General features: G+C 38.1%; 1 protein-coding gene across 2 annotated transcripts in view; it reads right to left on the bottom strand.

Moving 5' to 3' along the window:
• The window catches only part of TRMT11 (tRNA methyltransferase 11 homolog), a 587,167-nt gene that overhangs the window by 160,242 nt on the left and 404,923 nt on the right, over positions 1-22,002 (bottom strand). For both annotated transcript variants that reach the window (XM_044063974.1, XM_044063983.1), the window contains one exon: positions 4,046-4,177. In XM_044063974.1, coding sequence (XP_043919909.1) covers positions 4,046-4,177 — 132 coding nt within the window. The remainder of the gene's footprint in view (positions 1-4,045; positions 4,178-22,002) is intronic.

The following is a 22,002-nucleotide window of genomic DNA, read 5'->3' as shown; positions in this document are numbered from 1 at the left end:
GAAATGGCATCCTGTACATCACCATGCTAACTGAAGAGCAAATGTTCTCCAGCAGGGTGAAAAGTATAGGTAAGGTCCACTGAAGAAGGAGTCTAACTTTTCACAGCTACACATTAAGCTGCTATGAAACTCTCAGCCACCATTTTGTACAAAAAAATAAAATGACAAAGTAAATAAAGAATAAAGGTCTTTGTGAATATGTGTGTGTGTGTGTGTGTGTGCACGTGCTTGTGTGCATGCATGCATGTGTGAATGAAAAAGAGAAAGACACTGCTGACTACAACAAGCAGTCCAGTATAACAGTTTGTTTAAAAAGCATGAAGCCCATCATATTTGGCATTATTGACTGACTGATTTTAATGCTCAGTGATTTACTACAGAAATCAATAAATGGAACAATGCTGTGCAGCAAAAAGAGGCACATTAAAGGGGGAAGTGAAGTGGAGTTGCTATGCCTTGTTTTTCTTGATGATGTGTTCATTTAACAATATGGATTTTAAGTGCAGGATGTGTGTGTGTGTGTGTGCATGCCTAAAAATGCCTCTTTGTATGCCAGTCTTTCCATGTAAAAATGTGTGTGTGTGCAGACATTAAATACTTGCATAATTTATATTCTGGATGTAAAATACTTCCAACAAGAATTACATATACGAAATCACATTTGGAACAGTAAGTGGAGGAACCATTTTATATAAAAAAAAATATAAAAAATATATAATAAAAATACAAACCAATTTAACAGATAGTCCATTTTCTAAGAGCAATAATGCCCATCAAGGTGTATGTCAGTGTGGACATAACACCCTTCAAGGGGTTTAGGGGCCCTCTGCCTGCAGTGATAGTCTTGAAACACCCTTGGGCATGCATTATTTTCACAACACCCCCCAATGTGCATTACTGCTTACATGTAAGATTATTGAAATTGCAGGTAGAACCCTTCACTGTTTGTCTCTGTGAAAGTGCACTACAGATTCCAATACCAAAAGGTGAAATACTCAGATTGTACCACAATCATACAATAACAAACACCAAATATACAACAATCACCGTGGGACCCTAAATCTGACAGGTGGTGTGCTCGAAACTAAAACATTTCTCATCTAGGATCTTTCTGTTTAACAAACCATATGATAATCATAACACAAATCACCAGCGGAACTATCAGAGCCATTAAAATACACTTTGTCGTACTGCTATAGAAATAAAAACAGCTATTGGCCTACACAAAAATTGATGTGATTAAAGGAACCTCATCATATCCAAACTCTTACTGTCCATGTCCAACATCACTTCAAAAAAACTGGGCAAAACATCCTTAATGAGACCACTGATCCAGTACTGCTCTGCTGCCCAGCTCATCAAACATGCTGGACAGGCAAATTTTCACTTCAGTAAAAAATACACAGTATGCACCACTGATTTGAAACCAAAAGCCCTTGCCTGACTGAGTAGCTATCCTTACATCTTATTCAGCTGGATACACAGTGACAGTAACAATTCATTACTTGCACTGTTAACTGGAACAAGCAAAAGTTAGACAAACAAGACAACTCTCAGTGAAAAAATGCTACTTTCAAGGTAACTGCAACCTCATGTAGCCAGAAAAGAATAACTTAACATAACTGGCATGCCAGTTTTGTGCTTTATTAAAAAGCATGATTTGTGTGCTACCTAAAGCTTTATTTTGCTGAAATATGCAGTGTGCCCAGTATTAATTTATTATTAGTCTGGTAATTGATGGTCCCTAAGTGTGATGTACCCTGACAATTGCCAGGTTTGTTACACTACTATGCTGGCTCTGCTCTTATCATCCTTAATATGTCATGTAACACTTAAAACCCAGTAAGATGGACTAAGCAGCTGACTCAGCTATTTCATTGGATTCTTTCGGTCAGCATCTGCTCTGTGATAAAAGTCCAGGTCTAGAAAGTATGTTTATTTTTTTCTTCTCTATTACAAGCAAGGTTTATCTCTAGTCTACATCCCACACACACATTTCTTAATAACCCCCCCAAGCATCTGAATGAACTTTTCAGTAATAATAAAGCCGCCCCCCAAAAAAAAAATCACCATTAATGATTCAGTGAACCCACACTGTTACCCAATGTAGTAAAGTAAGTGTATGTGATACTGGAAAAAAGCTGCAATTACAGTTGAATAAATTCCTCTTGCAACATTAGTGCCATGGGCTCGGAAATGAAAGTGAGTCACCAGCAAAACAATTATCATGGAAAACTATGAAAATATTCTGTAATGATCATACTTCTGGAGGAAGGAGGGCTGGAGCAACTTCCAGTATGATGAAAAATCTGTGAAGACAACCACAGTTCTCACTCTTCAGAAGAGTCATGAAATGGGTGCACACAATGCAGCAAAAGAAAAGCTGCTAAAAGAGAGACGTTGATGCCTTTCTCATAGGCGACCTTTACTAGAATTATGCCACCTTAACAGACATTAAATACCAACATTGGCTACCAACCACTGATCTAGAAGATGTCTATACAAACCTACAAGTTAAAAGCTTAAATGTGTGATGGTAGGCCAGATATTTCAGAAGTCACTGTGGTGGTGACATGATGATCCCAAAAAAGTGACAAACTCAAACCACCATTCCATGCTGAATACTGGCCTACATCAGAGGTGAGCTGCAGCAATAACAGTTAAAGATGTGCTAGTCAATAAAATATGCAGTGCCATACTCTAATGAGCAGCATGGTTAATGACATGCACTGGTGGTGCTGCAGTAGCGTTGTTGCCTCACAGTAAGACATTGTCCTGTTCGATTCTCAGCTAGACCATCTTCTGTGTGGAGACATGTGTGAATGGGCGTACCTTCGTTGAAGGCTGTGCGTCAGGGCTGGCAACTCGGCACGTAAAAATCTACTGCCAATCATTAGTGGACTGAAGTTCCGCTGTGGCGACCCCTAACCGGGAAAAGCCGAAAGACACAACAACAACTAACAGGAAATTGGAAAACATGGACCAGGATGGGAAAGATATGGTGCTGTACTATTCATGGAGGTCAAAATCATACTCTGCATTATTGCTTCAGAAATGTTCATCTTGTACTCTTCCCATTAAATTTTCAGCTCCAAAAATATCTATACACGAGCACATTCTCAAAAAAGAATTTCTTTATGAGGAAGTACTACAAAGTCACAGCATAACTTCTGATCTTTTTGAGACCTAAATGTGCGAATTATTGGAAAATCTAAACGACTCAGTTTTTACTTAACTATTTGATGTTAATTGAATGGAAGGTGGTAACATGTTGTTTTTTTTTAAAAGATAAATATCTTATTTTGTGGTATATGACAAGTCTACAGCATGTTTTATTATTTAAGTGACAAATTGCGTTCACCCAACAGCTGCATAATAAATTTCGTAAATAATGTTTTTGTTCTGGGGGATGAAGCTCAATTTTTTTAAGCTGCCTTCCAATAATAACAGTTTCATCAGTCCTGCAAAAATGCATAGCAATACAGTTTAGCAGCTGTTAAACTGTCTAAACCTGCAAGACTGCGCACAACAAACATGACCCCTAACTTCACAGGATGGCTATAGAGAGAAAAATGGCAGCAAACACTTCAAAATACCCATGGCTGAACTGGTGCTATAGCAATCAGCACAACACCTTTATTGCTATTCAATAACCCATTAAGTGATATCTCTTCAGATTGTATCAATGGAAAGTTGTAAACCTACAACATCGAATGATGTCGAATTTTAAGAGCCAGTCACTTCAGAGTATCTACTGCCATTCTTATCTAAACAGCGAATCATATAGATCGGCGAACATTAAACCATTGTCTTGATACTGGAATAATGTGTTGCACCTGCACATGTGCACAAGGCAATAGGAAAAGTCTGAAAAATAAAATCCTAAATAAGTAAATGAACCAGGGTAAGAAAACAGGAAAATAAATTCAGAAATTATTTTACACAAGCGTTGATTGCATATATATTAAATCTACTTAAAGATGTAAACAAATGTTTGCAGTAACTGGCTTTACTGAAGTGAAAATAAAAACAAGCTGGTACGTACTCAGGTTTATACACTGGTAGCCAGTAAACTAAGCGTCCATCATTGACTAAGTGCTTTGCAGCAAAGTTTAAGAGGTCCACAAAGATATCACCCAGATGGTAGGTCACAGAAGCAGGAACATGATTTTCTGCACTGGAAAAAAAAAAAAAAAGATATGACATGAGTTTTCAAACAAATACATTACAGGCAGTATATTTTTCAAAGCACAAACTTAATATATCATCACACTAAAACGTTTCAAAAATTAGAAATTTGTAAGGATAAAAACACAGTAAACTAAAAATAGAGGAAATCAATGGAAGATGTATGAACTAAAACACTGCTGCCATATGTGCAGTGCCAATGAATGAAGGGAGAAATAAAAGAAAATAAATATGTCCAAATATTTACAGTTATATTGTTACATGGCATATCAAGGTACAGTTCCAAAGTAAGAGTATGAATTATGCTCTGTATAGGGAAAACATGAGTGATAAATTTAGTTATAGAAATTTCTGGCAAGTTCAGAAATTTAGCACATGAAAACCTTGTTTTAAAAATAAACCTCACATTTCCTCCTAAAATTAGAACACAATACTTTTTTTCTGCAAAATCCCTGATCTATGACTGCTCATGCATTCATACAGACAAAAGTTATGATACAACTCACTGGAAACACATGCGTGTACATTCCCAGATATTGCTAGTTCATTCTACATGACCACTGAGCACCTTCCAGCAAGAAATAACTGAAGATCTGATAGCTACAATTATTAAACAGACACTATAAATGTACATACCTGCCTGACACAGGGAATTCCAAAAGCTGTTGTATGGACAGTAAAAAACTTATCCACAGTGGGATACAGGACTACTATTCCTGGTGAACCATGAGGAGTTTCTTACAGATTAACTAATACAAGATGTATGTATTTGTTACATCTAACACTGAAGAGCATGCTTGATGGGTTGCCAGCTAGGCTGAATCCCAAGTAGTTCTCACATGAGTAAAAGAAACCACATGGTTGAACAAACACAAAGCTTAAACAGTAACAGTTCACATTATATTATATAAAAAGCACTGCATAGCCGAGATCTTTGATTCAGTCGAGAGTACAATTCTTGGTGAGAATATGCAATGAAGATCAGGTGGTAGAGGCACAGATGTCTATAGAAAAAAAAAAGAGGCATTTGAAAAGGCAGCGATGGAGATAGGCACTCATCTAGTGGAGGGAGCTTTCATAGCATCACTTTTCAACAGGTGGTTAGAAGCCTAATGGAAAAAAATTATGCAGTGGGCCATCTACTAAGAAAACGCTTGCCTAAGACTGCCATTTCTTCTTTACCTTCTGCAAAGGACAAAGACAAACAATCCATCTTCTTAACACCCGGCTGCCTGTACATGTCCCAATTGAGAAGGGCCCGCTACCCCTCTGGTTTATGGCTCTGCAAAGAAAAGTAGGATGCTACAGGAATGGTTCTAGATAAATTCAAAACCACTTTTTGAAGAATGTGTAGGCTCATCCTAAGTGACATCATACAGTTGTAAAAGAGATGCAGTTACCTATACACACAATCTTGAAGCTCTGAGATCCTGTGCAAATAGGTGTTTGCTACCTGAACCAATGCTCCCCAAGGAAAAAATAACTTTGTTGAGCTAGCAGGCTCAAATGTTGGAATGGCAGGCCTGTTAGCCATGAAGCTCAAGTCCTAGAGAATGAAGATGTTCTTCCAAGGAAGATGGAGCTGCAGCACTCCTTTAAAGAACTGCTTGGCTAGGCAATGTTAGGCCACAATCCTGACTGTTACAGGGTCAAAATTTGCATAATGACTGTGGAATAGAGGCCCAAATCAAGTGTCTAACAAATGACCACCTGCAAACTGGCTGAACTTCGTGGTACTGGTTTACTTACTTTTCCAGAAATCAAAACTGTTTCTGCTTATGGTCATATGCCTGCTGAATGGTATGCCAAAATAACCTCTGACAGCCAGCTGGCAAGGCTGGTAAGATCAATGGAGTATAATTCCTAAATGAGGCCTTCAGGTGGAGCTAGCAGCCACCCCAACCTTGAGGACATCCTTGCCTTGAATGAGAAGGGTTTCCTGTATTAGCGAGGCTCTTACTGCATGAAACTACAGCCTTCTTAAGCCAACAGTAGTGACGAAAATTAGTTTTGTTATTCCATGCCTAAACTCTGAGTATGTATAATGAATCAGCAGGAATAGTACAAATGCATGCAGGATTACTTCTTGCTACAGAAGAAACATTTTCACCGGTACATCCACATTTAGAATGCTGAACCAAGTATAAGGGGAGGACTGCATTCTCCTGACAGGTAAGAGAGTCAGTCTCTGAAGTGCTCTAATTCTGGATGATTCTAACACAGACTAGCCTCTGAAACTGCAGCTCAGCTCATTCACTTCTTCAAAAAACTGAGTCACTAACAGAGTGGTATCCCTATTTATACTTCTGAGCATTATTTGCAAAGAGGGACCATTTCATGCTCCCCTGCTTATTTAGGTATGAGACAATGGACTGAAAGTTAGATTATATGAGGACACATCCTGGAAACAGTTCTTTCTTCAAAGCATTTAGGACTAAGAGTATTGGCCTCTTGTGGATATTCAATTTCAGGGGACCAAACTCCCATATGGAAGCCGAGGTGAACCTCCCAACATGGAAGCTCTTTGCTCATCACTAGAATATTAAATGGGAAAGCCTAAACCTACATGGGCCACCAGATGGCACCATTAGGTAAACATCTGCTTACACATGAGTAAAAAACTAGGACAGTAAAGCTTCTTTTTTCAAATACTAACACTTCAAGAATGTCATCCATTATCTTCCAGGTGTCATCCAGCACATCAACTGCTTTTTTACTGAAGCCCCTCCCCACTGACTCTCATGACTCGCACACTGTTGCAAGCACTGGATCATGACAGACATTACAGCCTCATACTTGTTAGTTTGTACAGAAAACCTTATTACACAGACAGATTAGCTAGCATAGTGGGTTAATTTCTTTGCTCTGGCTAAAAGGTTCTGGGTATGAAACCTCCCCCCTTCATGCTGCATAATTTTTTTAAGACTTGGGTAATATTTTAGAGTTTCCCTGATGTCTAGTGGTGGTGCAATGACTAATGTCGTCTGTGGGAGCCTGAAGAGGTTTGAATACTTTATAGTACCTTTAAGGCATGCTATTTAGAGCCCACGGTAAATGGCTAAAGCAGAGATAGCATCAACGAGGATGTTCGTTCAATACAAGTCTATTTCCAACCAGTGAAATGAGACTCCAGCATCATTCCATTCTCTATGTCTTGTTTATATACATATCAACATTAATTAAGAGAAATCAAAATATCTTTTTTTTTCTATTAAGACAACACTGCTTTATGTACCATCAACATAAAACACAAGCATAACATACCCACAATGAGATTAAACATTTGTCTCTACATTAACATTACTTCTAGCTGACTCACAAAATTCTTAGAACCAACAATACAGTATTTCCCTACAGCCTTTATAGGTTCATAGCTGTTGAATTGGCTAATGATCACAAGGGCCTTTTTAAGCCTAGCCATGCATCCCAAATCTCTGATGGGTTCTGATAGCCTTGATAAGTGTAAGGATGGGCCTAAGAGATGAACCATTTACAGGTTACCTGTTTGCATCAGAGACACAGGTGCCAAACTAGGGATGGATTTTCGGTTTCCCATCCAATTGTCCAAGTTGCACTTGAATTGGATTAAGGGGGAACTCTGCTTCACATGGATGGGGAGCCTGCTCCACAGACAGGGTAGTCACTGGGATACATACCTATCTCTCCAGCATGTCATATTTACATCACAGGCAAGGTTTACGTCTATAGAATGGGTAATTCTAGCACTGTCTGTTTTGTGAATTTGCAGGAGGTCCATCAAAGTGGGGTATGACAATGCCCTGTATGCCAGGCATAGATCTCCCTTCAAAAGCTGTAGGAGACAGAACACAGGGATAGGGCCTTGAGGCATTCTGCATAGGACATATTACTTATGCCCTGTATTCTTTTAGTGAGGAACCTCTGTGGAATTCAAGTTTTTGGATATGCCCGGTTAGGTACATACCAAAGGGGGAATTGTACTCAACGATAGGTCTGATGAATGCCAAATACAGTGGAACAATTCCTTGGACTTGGATGCCATACATTTGTTTATAAGTTGCGCAACATAGAATGATTTTATCGCCACTGTAGACACATGATGATCAAAGGCTAGACTACTATCTAGGTGTGTCCTTAAGTCCCTGACTACTGTGTCAACTCTAAGGGGTGTGTTGTCAATATGAAATTATCAGGGATGGATGACTTCCCAAAGGATACTATTATGTATTTCCTGGCATTTAGTTTTAGTCCATGGCTCTGACACCAGTTGTTTGTCTGTATCAGCCCTTCCTGGAGAACATTTGTGTCAGTATAATATTCAATGACTGCTCCTAATTTCCAATCATCTGCAAATTTAGTCAGCCAAAGATCACTGACATTGGACTTGACTTCTGAGAAGTAAATACCAAAAAGGAGTGGTCCAAGGACTGATCCTTGAGGGGACTCCACTTGTGACTGGCCTCTTTGTAGAGGTAGACTCCCAAATTCGAACTTCCTGGGTCCTGTCTGTGAGCCAGTGGGCTATCCACTGGGTAACCAGGTTGAACCCATGTTTCTTAACCCATACTGGAACCCAGACCATCCACTTGGCTTGCATTTTTGTTTTACCTCTCCCTTCCTTAATCCCATCCATGAATTCAATGGTTATATCCTTATTTGGGGTAGACTTCAATTTCGATCTCTTGGTGATGCATTCTTTCACCACACATACATACATACGAATATTTCAAGCACGGGTATTAATGCCTTTCTATCCTATCAATATGCCAAAACACTTGTTCCCATAATAAGTGTCCAGGCTGTTCTTAAAGTATTTAAACTAGTACTTACTTTAATGTAATTTGGTATTCTGTTCCATGCATCAGCTGCACTCTCAGACAGCCAATTAGTACCCTTCTAATTCCTACAGAATCTTTTATATAGGCTGTCTGATGATTCTCTACTACTTTCTAACAACCCCAAGCAGAGGTAGTTGTCTCTAAATGGCCTACATACCTGAAAAAGATCTCCTCTTAGATATCTATAAAAGACATTGTACATGTTCATACATTTTGTTTTTTCACAATAACTTAAATTTTCACATCCATGGATGCCCTTGGTATATTTCTGCTGTATTTTTTTCAGTTTACTCATGCTTGTTTTATTATAATGTTTCTGTATTGTTAATCCATACTCATGTTTGGGTCTAATGTAACTTAACAAACAATGACTTCATCATTTCTGATTTCCTAGAGTTTATGATTTTTTTATACAACCTATAGTTCTATAACTATCATTAACCATACCCAGGTCCTTACATTAAATATTTACTTTTCAATTTATGTCTCTAAAACCTTATATGGTTAGTTTTTGATACACTTATCAGCATATTATTCTCCTGTGCCCAAATGTTCAATTTAGTCAAGTTCTTTTGCAGACATGCCTTATCTGTAACACATGTAATCAGTTTACCCAATTTCAGGTCATCTGCATATAGATTATAGAACACCTCAGATGAAAAAGTTAAGTCCACAAGATGAAATCTACACAAAAGGGCCTAGGACATAGCCCTGTGGGACGCATTGACTGTAACCAAGAATTTCACCTGTCCACTTGCTGTATGATACTTGCCATGTCTTATTTGTAAACCATGCAGCTATCCATCTTGTCAAGAGTGCATCAATACCTAGTTGTTCTAATTTATTGATCAGTGTTTTGTGTATGACCTTGTCAAAATGCTTAAGTTAAATCTATATAAAATACATCACATCACAATTTTTCATTCATAACTGTTATTATATTGTTATAGAGCATCATGTCACAGGTCGTAATAGATCTATTTTCAACATATGCATGCTGATATATGTTTTCAAGTCTCAACCTATCAAATTCTGACAATAACTTATCCAATCTTACCTTCTCCATTATCTTTTCCACAACATGAAAGTAGACATAAGGGTCTATATAACTGTGAGTTTGTCCTACTCTCCTTTCCCTTAAAGACAGGTTTAATAAGCACGTCTCCAATTGCGAGGAATCTCCTCATATTTATATGACCTAGCGAAAAATAGATATAATGGTACTGTAAGTTCTTCCTGAAGTGTTCTCGGTCATTATTACTAATTCCGTCTCCTCCATGTGTTTTGTTGGGATCTAGTTTGCACAGCTCTTTTTCAATATAATCTAACTTCATTCCAGTATCTGGGGTTACATGGATGTCCCAAGGACAACTTATCACCCCCTTTGTGGAGCCAAACAGTTTTGCATAAGATTTTGTAAATATATCTATAACCTTTTGTGTCTGAGAATATATATTTTTAATCTGCACACAGTTTATCAATTTGTATGTCTTTACTCCTTCCACATCTTGTGTCTATAAAAAGGATTCATATTATGCTCAATATCTTTATATGCATTTTCTTCAAATTTTTCCTTATCTTTTCTTGCACTATGCTTAATTTGTTTGTCCAGCTTGTTTATTTCAGTTTTCAAAGTTGTAGTTCGAACTCTCTTCCATTTCTTATATTTTTTGTCTCTCACCTTAATCAGGTATCTTCTTATGGAAATATATACCCCTGACGTCGTTTTTATGCCTAGATCCTGATGTTAAACATTTTTGTGATTTTTTGCACTCAAACAATTTCACTTTCAAAACTTTTCACATTCCATCTGCAGTTTTTCCACTGAACACATCACTCCAGTTAGTTTTACATAGTGACTGTTTCACTTCTATATAATCTGTAATTCACCTTCTGTGCATTGGTTTAGATTTAATTTTGGCAGAATTATCTAGTAACAAATTAACCTTTATAATCCCAAGATCACTGCATATCAACGGTGGTAAAACTTTACTTGAAGTAACAGTACTTTCTTTAGGAACACAATGTCTAGTATGTTCCATTCCCTGGTAAGTTTTTTTTTTCTGTTCCTGAATATACATTGTGAATAATTTGCTTACTAATGTTGTTGAATCAATATTATTCCAGTCTGTTTCTGGTAAAAGTCCCCAGCTAATATTATTCTTCCCTCATGTGCTACATGCAAGAAATGTATGAATTGCTCTAGGTCATCTGTACTTGACTTTGGTGGTCTATACACACCAACAACTGCTAAATGTTCAAGGATTGTCTTTATTGTCACAGGTACACAGTCTATAGTATTGGTGTTATCAGTGAACATGTAATAATCACAGGTCTGATAACTATCTTTAATCCCTATCATAACACCTCCGCCTGATTTTTTTTGTTAGAATGTTACTGTAAAAACATTTATACCTTGACAAAACTAGGTGCTTAGGATTTCCCTCTCTCTATTCCCCTCTTGGCTGACCTGGTGTGACTCGGTTTGAACTCTACAGTTCCCTACAAAACGGTGTCTACAGGACTGCAATCAGTTTCTCTCAGCACTTAAGCAGACTGAACTCTACAGTTCCCTACAAAACAGTGTCTACAGGACTGCAATCAGTTTCTCTCAGCATTTAAGCAGATTGAACTCTACAGTTCCCTACAAAATGGTGTCTACAGGACTGCAAACAGTTTCTCTCAGCATTTAAGCAGACTGAACTCTACAGTTCCCTACAAAATGGTGTCTACAGGACTGCAATCAGTTACTCTCGGCATTTAAGCAGATTGAGCTCTACAGTTCCCTACAGAATGGTGTCTACAGGACAGCATTTAAGCAGAGTAGGTTGCACACAAAAAGCATTTGTTAAGCTTTCACTTACAGTGCTGTGTAATTAAGCAGGTCACCATTTTGGTCAGCCATAGGGCTCTTTTTTCTACTTGAGTGTTTGCCTCCTTCCCCTGTAACTTAAGTAAACTGACTCTTACATTAAGAACTATAATACTTACCTTATAGCTTTAGGACACCTTAGGAAACCTTGTAAACTGCAATAGCCTGACATTTGCACAAGTAACCCTTGTAAAAATTCCCAAAATTGTATACTGTTGGTCTGTCTTTCCTGCTAAACCTAAGTGAACTTACGGTGCTGAGTGCAAGTAACATTAAAATTAAAGTACTGTGTGCAAATAACATTATAGTGCTGAGTGCAGATTTTAGGCCCTTGCATTTAACTTACCTCTGGTGTGGTGTCTTGAGTCAATCAGGGTATTCCCTGTAACCACTCCTGCTGCCTTCTCTTTTCCCCCACCCCCCTCTTTCCTCAAACAGGTTAAATTGCTACAATTCAGTACAGGCATCATTTTCAAATCTAGGTGCTTAGGATTTCCCTGTCTCTTCCCCCCTTGGCTGACCTGGTGTGACTCAGTATAAGTTTCTTCATTGTATGGATCTTTTAATGTTTTTTGTGTAACTGAATGACCTGCTGCTAAATTCTGATTCTGCACAGAATGCTCTATTTTATTGCAGAGGCTCTATAAGTAGCTAGTGACTTTACTGAATTTCTGTGGTAATATTTGTGTTTAAACTGAAACTGTACCTAGAGAAAGTGTATAATCAGAGCTCCTTCTTGCTGCATGCATTTTCAATGTTTAAATTGCACACACACATTGAAGAAGTGCTTTTATGACTTGAATAACTTGGGCTAGCTATACCTAAAGTGCTTTTACTGGCAATTTTCCAGTTGTACAATTGTGAACAATTGATTTAGTTTTTAAGGTATATCTTTAAAATCTGGCAACTGTTTATTTACTGCATTGCTCTCTTGCTTAGGTTTCTTAGCTATAAATCTAAGTTCATTCTGAAGTGTGCTACTTTACCCCCCCCCACCATCAAACCTTTCTGAATGTATTATTATAAATTATACAACTACCCCCCATTAATATTCAAAAACATGCACGCTGATTGGTCAGCGTGTACGTTGTAAATCAGAGTTATTGTAATGGAAAAAGGTCCGGTCGCCAGGACTTTTTCCATTACTATAACTCTTTTTTCACACTGTTTCGCTATGTTAAATGAGTTTAACATAGCGAGACAGTTTGTAAAAAGCAACGGAGATCTTGCTTTCTCCATTGCTTTTTTCAAAACTGTCTCGCTATGTTAAATGGGTTTAACATACCGAGACAGCTTTAAAAAAAGCAACGGAGATTTAAAGCTGTCTTGCTATGTTAAACCCATTTAACATAGCAAAACAGTTTGTAAAAAGCAACAGAGATCTTGTTTTCTCCATTGCTTTTGCCCACAGTTCTGATGTACTGCGTAGGCATAGCATGCGCAGTACATCAGAACTGCCGGAGAATACCAGACAGCTGCGGAAGGGCAGCAAGGAGGCATTATACAATGCCATTATTTAAGAAAAGTAATTATTTTTTTTCTTAAATAATGTCATTAGATAATAACACGCCTGGGTGTGGGTAATGCTGGATTTACCCATGGTTGGCTTTGTTTGGCCACTCGGGCTTCGCCCTCGTGACCAAACCACACCAAACGTGGGTAAATCCAGCATTACCCACACCCAGGCGTGGGTTATTGCTATAATAACTGCCTGTTGTTGCCTTCATGCTTACCCTAGAATCTCTGCTTTTCCCTTTTCCTAGTTGAACTCTACAGTTCCCTACAAAACAGTGTCTACAGGACTGCAATCAGTTTCTCTCAGCATTTAAGCAGAGTAGGTTGCACACAAAAAGCATTTGTTAAGCTTTCACTTACGGTGCTGTGTAATTAAGCAGGTCACCATTTTGGTCAGCCATAGGGCTCTTTTTTCTATTTGAGTGTTTGCCTCCTTCCCCTGTAACTTAAGTAAACTGACTCTTACATTAAGAACTATAATACTTACCTTATAGCTTTAGGACACCTTAGGAAACCTTGTAAACTGCAATAGCCCTGCTGCGCTCGGGCTCTCTTCGCTCCCCTCCCTGCCCCCAATTCCCTCCCATCCCCAGTACCTCTAAATTTATAGTACTATAGCCACTCACCCACTTTCTAGATCCTATCTGCTTTCATCTGGGATAACTCGTCCCACCCCCATTCTTCTCCTACATTTTAACAACACCTATTAGCTTTCATCTGGCATTCTCCCATCCCCCTTCCAGTACCTTTACCTCACCACTCTATCTTCTGGTGTTGCATCACCAGGTAAAACAGTTCCTTAACTCACTAGCTGAATCACAGATAATGATATACTCCTCTTTACTACCCCCCTTGTTCGCACCATACCTCCTTACCTTGTATGAAAACCAGTTCCTCACGGGATTTCAGGTCCCAAAAGGCCATACTATCACCTCAGCTGTAAATCCTCCCACCATCAACCATACTTACAGTACCTGGTCCTATCCAACATCTGGTTCAGTCTATCAACATCTCAACCCCAGACACATTAGCTCTAGATCCAAACACTACCACAAACTAATAAACAAATTCCAGAAGTTCATCACCAAGTATAGACTTAACCTAATACTTGGTGGTGATATTCACCCCAACCCTGGCCCACCTACTTCAGATACACATAACCCCTCTACTTGCAATCTAAGCTACAAACTTACAATTAATAGGCCAACTAACTCTCTCCTAGCCTGTCATCTCAATATTAGAAGCATTAATAACAAGGTACATGCATTGCATGCACTTCTGGATGTCCACTTCCCTGAGATTCTCTGTTTATCTGAAACCTGGTTAAAACCTAACACTACAGACAATGAAGTGTTTCCACCTGAGTACAACATACACAGGCTGGATCATGCTTCGAGGAAGGGGGGTGGGGTAGCTGTACTCTATAAATCTGAATTGAATGTCACCATAAATGTAATACAACCACCTCAGATTAATAACTCAGAGATTCTTGCCACCAAATTTCAACTTAATAAAAATAAATGCATTAATATCATCTGTATGTACATACCTCCAGGTAACAATATATCTATACCTGAAGATATCCTGCACTGGCTATCATGTCACTACCCCCAAGAAACCCTACTACTTGGAGACTTTAACATAGACTGGGGCACCTGTTCCTCAAAATCCCCAACCGCCCATATTAACCTGCATGCATTTACACAAATCATATCCACCCCTACCAGGATAGGTAAACCCAACCAAAAAGAAAGCATACTTGACTGGGTACTCATAAATAGTCACCCCCAACTGTACACCTCTAGTACCCTCCCTGATGGCCTAAGTGATCACCTTCTCACCTATGTAATTAAGCACAAAGCCATTAATTCCCAACAATTCTTACTCAGAAAGGTTAGAAACAATATAAACTTTAACCCTGCCAAATTCCAACAAGAACTAAACTCATGTAATTGGTCTATTCTAAAACACCTCCCCTTACAGGAAGCAGTAGCATACTTTAACAACAAATTCCTTGAGATCCTTGATTTGCATGCACCTGTTCATTCAAAGAGAACAAAGGCAAAAACTGCACCATGGCTTTCTAAAGAGTCTAAACTCAAAATTACCCTTAGAAACAAAGCATGGGCTTTATGGCGTTCTTCTAAAGACCCCCAAGATCACATTAAATACAGGCAATCCAGGAACGAAACTAAAAAATCCATTTTACAAGACAAAAAACAATATTACTGTAATTTACAGACAGTAAATCAAAATTACCCTCAGAAGTTTTGGGCAGGTTTAAATAATCTACTACATCCTGGACAAACTTCAACCCCAATCCCTGCTGCTACTATTAATAAAACCCCTGAAGATGTTTCTGACAGTTTTAACCGATTCTTTACTGATACAATTCAAGCCCTAGCTAGCCAACTACCTCCTAGCTTCCCTGGTCCTGAAAGTAGCACCTCTAGAAACCTACTCACGTTCAGCTTCCAACCAGTCGGCACTTCACTTATCCATACCTTGATCAAAAAATTAAAACCCACTACACTTTCTGTTGATCAACTCCCTGCCGAGTACCTACAAAAATCAGCTGATGCTATTGCTTACCCCGTCTCAATACTAATCAATCGAACCATAGTAGAAGCTAAAATTCCAACCATCTGGAAAATATCCTATGTAATCCCACTTCACAAAGGAGGTAGCTCTACTGAATTCTCCAGTTATAGGCCAATAGCAATACTCTCTCCACTTGCAAAGATTATGGAAAAATGTATTCATAGACAATTCATGCACCACCTAATCCAGAAACACCTTATGGCAGAGACTCAGCATGGTTTCCGTCCTCATCACAGCACTACTTCAGCCCTCCTAGCCTTTACCAACACCATAAACCATAATCGCAACAATAATTATATATCCACAGCCCTCTTCTTGGATCTTTCCAAGGCATTCAATATGGTTGATCACCAACTTTTAATCCACACCCTGCAAACATTCTGTCTACATACTAGAGCCCTTCAATGGTTTCAATCCTACCTGAATGGTCGACTGCAGGCAGTCCTCTGGCAGAACAAACTCTCTAACCTTCTACCTAACACCCTTGGAGTACCACAAGGCTCTATACTAGGGCCCTTGCTGTTCACCATCTTCATTAACGACCTTTACACTGTCATCCCAAAAGTCATCTGTATCCAATATGTTGATGACTCTACTCTGATTTGCTCGGCCACATCTCCAGTAGAGTTATGGTCAGCTACCCAGACCACCTTTAATACAATAGAAAACTGGCTTTCTGAACGTCGTCTGATCCTAAATCCCAAAAAAACTAAAATGCTGTTATTTTCACCAACACATAGATCTACCGCTTTCACCTTTACCATAAATTCAAATGATGGCACAATAATCTCCCCTGACCCCCTCTACAAAACAATTAGGTGTCATCATAGATAATAATCTAAAATTTGACCTACATGTTAACCAAACTATCAAAACCATCAATAAAAAAACAGGGTCACTTTACAGAATAAAAGCCTTCCTCACTCCTCCAGCTAAAATTCCCATAGCTCGCTCTCACCTTCTTTCAACCCTTCTGTATGCACCCCCTCTACTCTCGAATTTAAACAAGACTGCCCTTAACAAACTCTCAATTTGCTACAACCACATTGCCAGGTTTGCCACTGGGCTGCCATTTAGGACACATCATTGCATCAATCTAAATCAGCTTGGGTGGCTTGAACTACCCAGCCTAATCCAGTATAATCAACTGATTATGGCCTATAAAATCCTCTATAATCCGAACAATACTCCTGCACTTAAAAATATTATCACCCCCTATAACAATCCTAGACCGCTTTGATCCTCTAACAAACTACTAATTCATACTAGCAAAATTAATAACACAGCCAGGGACTCTCTCTTTGCAAACTCTGTAAGTAGATCCTGGAACTCTCTTCCAACTGATATTACCTTACTTCCCACCTTAGGTCAATTTAAAACTAGACTCAAACAACATTTGTTACTTAACTGGCTATGTCACTGTATCAAGCCTGGCTAACTCTCTCTTGAATGTGTAAAAATCTGTTAACCAGCTTACTGTGTAATTTAACTTAATCCTGATTTACGCTGGGGATTAACTCTAACCTGTGGAACTTGTTTAACTTGCTTACTTATGTAATCTCTGTAAATAGTCTGTTTGTATTATGTAATGCTGGTATTATGCAATGCTGTATCTGCTTACCTCTGGAGCTTTTCTCCCCGGGCCTCCGCTGAAAATGGACATGCATCCAGTCGGATTATCCCGGTCAACAAATATAAAATAAATAAAATAAATAAAAATAACTGGTTTCCAGTCATTATTCTTTAACCATGTTTTACAAACAATAACAACATCAATCTTGTGGGAATGTAGCAAATTTTCCAATCAAAAAAATGTATTATTAATACTCCTACAGCATTAGCAACCATTATAATGAGGTGCATCAAATGTTGCTATCTGCGAAATGTTACATTTTTGACCTGGCAAAAAATCCTGCCTAGTGTTTATCAAATATTGCAAAACATCTGCTGCAAAAATTCTCTTCCTTGATTCTCGACAAATGCATACCATTCTGTCTGAACACGTGTGCCCAAAACTAGGCTTGGATGCTCTACGCATTTCCATTTTTTAAAACAGGGCATTTTTTTTCCACATATGTATGTACCCAAAAAATATTTTCAATCACAGTGACCTGACTATCCTTTCTATATGTGATTTGTGAAAAATGCATTCTAACACCAGTACAAGCTATAATATCTAAGAGGGCTATAAGTTCCTTATTAACAGATAGTCCTTGTGGATGAGATCATTTGTACAGGCATGAATAAAAACAGATCAGTGCTTCCTTACATTAACGCATTCCAAGGCTTGTCTCACGTCTTCCATTTTTGCTGGCACTCTTCGATGTTCATTATCTTCTCTGCAAATGTAAGTACCAGTTCCTCTAATAATCAAATCTCAGATTACAAGATATCTTTTCTGAGCAGATCTGGAGAATCTTCAACTTCTAATACAGTAATATCGGCTCTATCAATTGTCACAAAGGAATGATATTTATCACCATTAGTTATATTAATTCCACTGTTTTCACTGCTCCTTAAATATGACAGCATACAATTCTCATCCAACTGACTTTGTACATCCACAACTTGGCAATGTAGTCAACATGTCTTTCACTCCATTTTTCTTACAGTAATGTTCTTCAATTCTTCCATGCTCAGTTTTGATTTCTTCCTTTTCACCTGCCCCTTGCCTCTTTTTTCTACCTCCTCATTTGGAAAAATTATGCATTTATCTGTATACTGAAGGTTTTCTGAAAGAAAAATGTTAACATTACCTGCAATGTGTATGTTGCATAACAAAGCAGTGTCCTTTTTAGTACGTATTCTCTTTTTTACTTTACAATCAATTTTTTCTTCCTTATTTGTTTTGAACTTCTTCCTTCCTTTCTTTCTTTGTTTCCTTCTACATTCCAAATCCCCAGATTGCTGAATACCTGCATCCAGAATCCCAAAGTTGTCAGGGGCATCATCTTGTTTCATAGGGGATGAAATGATCATTGCAGACAACAGACACGTCATTTCCTAGACAACAGACACTCATTTACTAGATGTGCTCTATTTGTTCTTTACCTAACATCATTTATCTCACCAGCCAGTAATTAATATATGTAACAATAGTTCTCCAAGCTGTGCCAACTGCACAAGTGAAATCATCATCAGTTAAGCCTAGATGCTCTTCTAATAATGGTAAGTGAATCATCCAACTTTTGACATGAGGAACCACCAGTATTATCAGGTGTTATCTTTAAATATGCATAGCATTTCTTACACTGTACAATATATTTATGCTTTAGCAAATCATTAATTGCATACTCATTTAAGGAATCCATATTCAGCTTCAAATGAGTAAAATATTATAAAAAAAAAATAATAATCAAAATCAGTAACCACAAAATTCAAAGAGAACTTAAACTTCTATGAGAAAAATCACAAAAGCAATATACAACTAAATACTAAAGTATGTACAGTAAAGTTGTTCTAACCATACAAGTTCTGAAAGTCAGACAAAAGCTGTAATTCCTTTACGTTGAGTGTGAATGCATACAGCAGCTTCTGCTCACTGTTGCACTTCTTTTTAACAATAATGACCAATAAATCACAAACCAAGACAGGATTGTTTAGATAAGCTCTGGATTGTCCTCTCTTCAGTTTGTGTGAATTTATAGCTGACTAGGCCACTTGGGATGGCGACAGCTTGCCTGTCTAAAACCTATCCCTTTCTAACAACCAACAGTGAAAATTAAAAGTAAAACAACAAAATATAAATCAAAGTAAATCTTCCTGTCTACAAGCTTACCCTTCCTTCCTACAAACAGTGAAAACAGTGATAAACAATAAAATATAAATTCAAATAAAACTTTTCTTACCAGTCAACTCAACAGTAAATCACAAACCAAGGTAGGATTGTTCAGCTCTCATTAAGAGGCTCACATTCTGGTGCTGTTATCCCTCATGTTCAAATAGTCATGCCAATTAACTAAATAAAAGGGTTCAGTGATAACAATATGGCTGTCTAACACCATAGCAGCAACATTAGTAGCTGAGCTTTGAAATTGGACAATGTCGACACCCTCAAAATATGTAGCTCCATGTTCCTTTCTGGCTAGTGTCACAACTCCAGAACTTCTCAGTAACAGGAGGAAACATTTTTGCCAATCAAGAGGTGTATAACAATATTTGTGGAAATCCTTGGATCCCAAGATCATAAATGCCTGGAGATTATGGCATGTTTAGGGATTATGCATATTAAGCAATCGGAACTGAAGCCCTTTTCCAGTCTATCTTTACTTGATCGACTATCTTCCCCATAAAGGTAAGATTTTTGTATCATCTACTTATAATCAAGGTCAACAGTGGTGTTTCCCCTTAGGGCTCTATCAAAAATCGGACTACTGTCCGCATTTCACTCCAGCTGGAAACCTGACAAGTACTTTGCTCCCCCTGACAAAACCTGATGGAGAGGGGACCTTGCCCCAGCTTGTGTTGAGATATTGCCTCCTCCCAAGTTAATACTTAAGTCTCCCATCAGCAGCTGCTTGCAGTATATCAGATGTTTCTTGTACTGTACCATCACTGGCCCATGGTCTCCCATGTGTATGAATTTCTCCCCATTCATGAGATGTGGTCACTGTAAATTTCTCCTCCCCATCCATAAAAAAAGTTCTCATTTCACAGTTTTCCCTTTCATTCCAATTACAGTCAAAAAAGGCAATTTCTCTCACTAGAGTCTTTCCTCAAAAAAATCTCTACTTCCACACTGGTATCTTTATATATACACACATACATACATACACACACGCATACATATATATATATATATATATATATATATATATTTATATACACACACACACACACACATACATACACACATATACATATATATATATTCATATATATATATATATATATATATATATATATATATATATATTTATATACACACACACACACACACACACACACACACACACACACACACACACACACACACACACACACACACACACACACACTCACACACACACATTCAACATAAACTCCAAAACTCCAGCCTCAAGTGTCTGGCCTCATAATAGCCTTAATTAGGAAGAACTAGGCCTCCTTGTTCTTGAGGTACAATATTTTTTACCCATTCCTACTGCTGGTGGCTTACTGTCCATATAAACTGTTTCAATTCACTGTTCATCTGCCTTTATTTAAACTCAGGTGGGGAGTAATAGTACAATTGCCCTGTGTACAGCATTAAGGGCACCATAAACATTTTCATCAATTGGGTCTTATAGTCTATGTTTAGTTGAATCATTTGTCGATTCTTATTTTTTCTAAGAACCTAGTTTTAGTTTCCTCCTTCTCAGAGGTCACTTCCCTTACCATTTTCATGAGCCATACTACCAGATATCTAAGTTTTTCATGTCCACAGATTGAGGGGAAACACCTGCACCAAGTCATAGGTAGGATTATAATTTATTGCAATCATTTTTGTTTTACACTCATTGATTTTTATATACTGCAAACCTCTGGAACATTTTTAAAACATGCAATAGAACTGGGAGCCCTCTCTCAGGGTTGACCATGTAAATAATCTTTTACTGGGTTCTGTACCAATCAAAACCTGTCAGCTCAGAATCCTAAATTGCTTGGGCTGAAGGAACTATATACAATACAAACAGGGGTGGGGAGTACATGCAAACCTCTGGAACATTTTTAAAACATGCAATAGAACTGGGAGCCCTCTCTCTGCGGTGACCATGTAAATAATCTTTTATTAGGTTCTGTACCAATCAAAACCTGTCAGCTCAGAATCCTAAATTGCTTGGGCTGAAGGAACTATAGACAATATGAACAGGGGTGAGGAGTACATGGGTAGGGAGTGCTTTATGACAAAGGGCAAAAATGATGAGTTACCCTTTTTTCCAAGAAAAGCTCCTTGAAGAGCTTCCTAGCTTAAATGACACTGTGGTACCCATATAGATTCATAACACTATCAATTGTCTGTCTACCCCTGACAAATCCACAATGATCCAA

Source organism: Protopterus annectens, chromosome 1.part0, assembly GCF_019279795.1.
Source record: "Protopterus annectens isolate FY-2018-M chromosome 1.part0, PAN1.0, whole genome shotgun sequence".
Lineage (NCBI taxonomy): Eukaryota > Metazoa > Chordata > Ceratodontiformes > Protopteridae > Protopterus > Protopterus annectens.
This window is presented reverse-complemented; position numbering and strand designations above follow the sequence as displayed.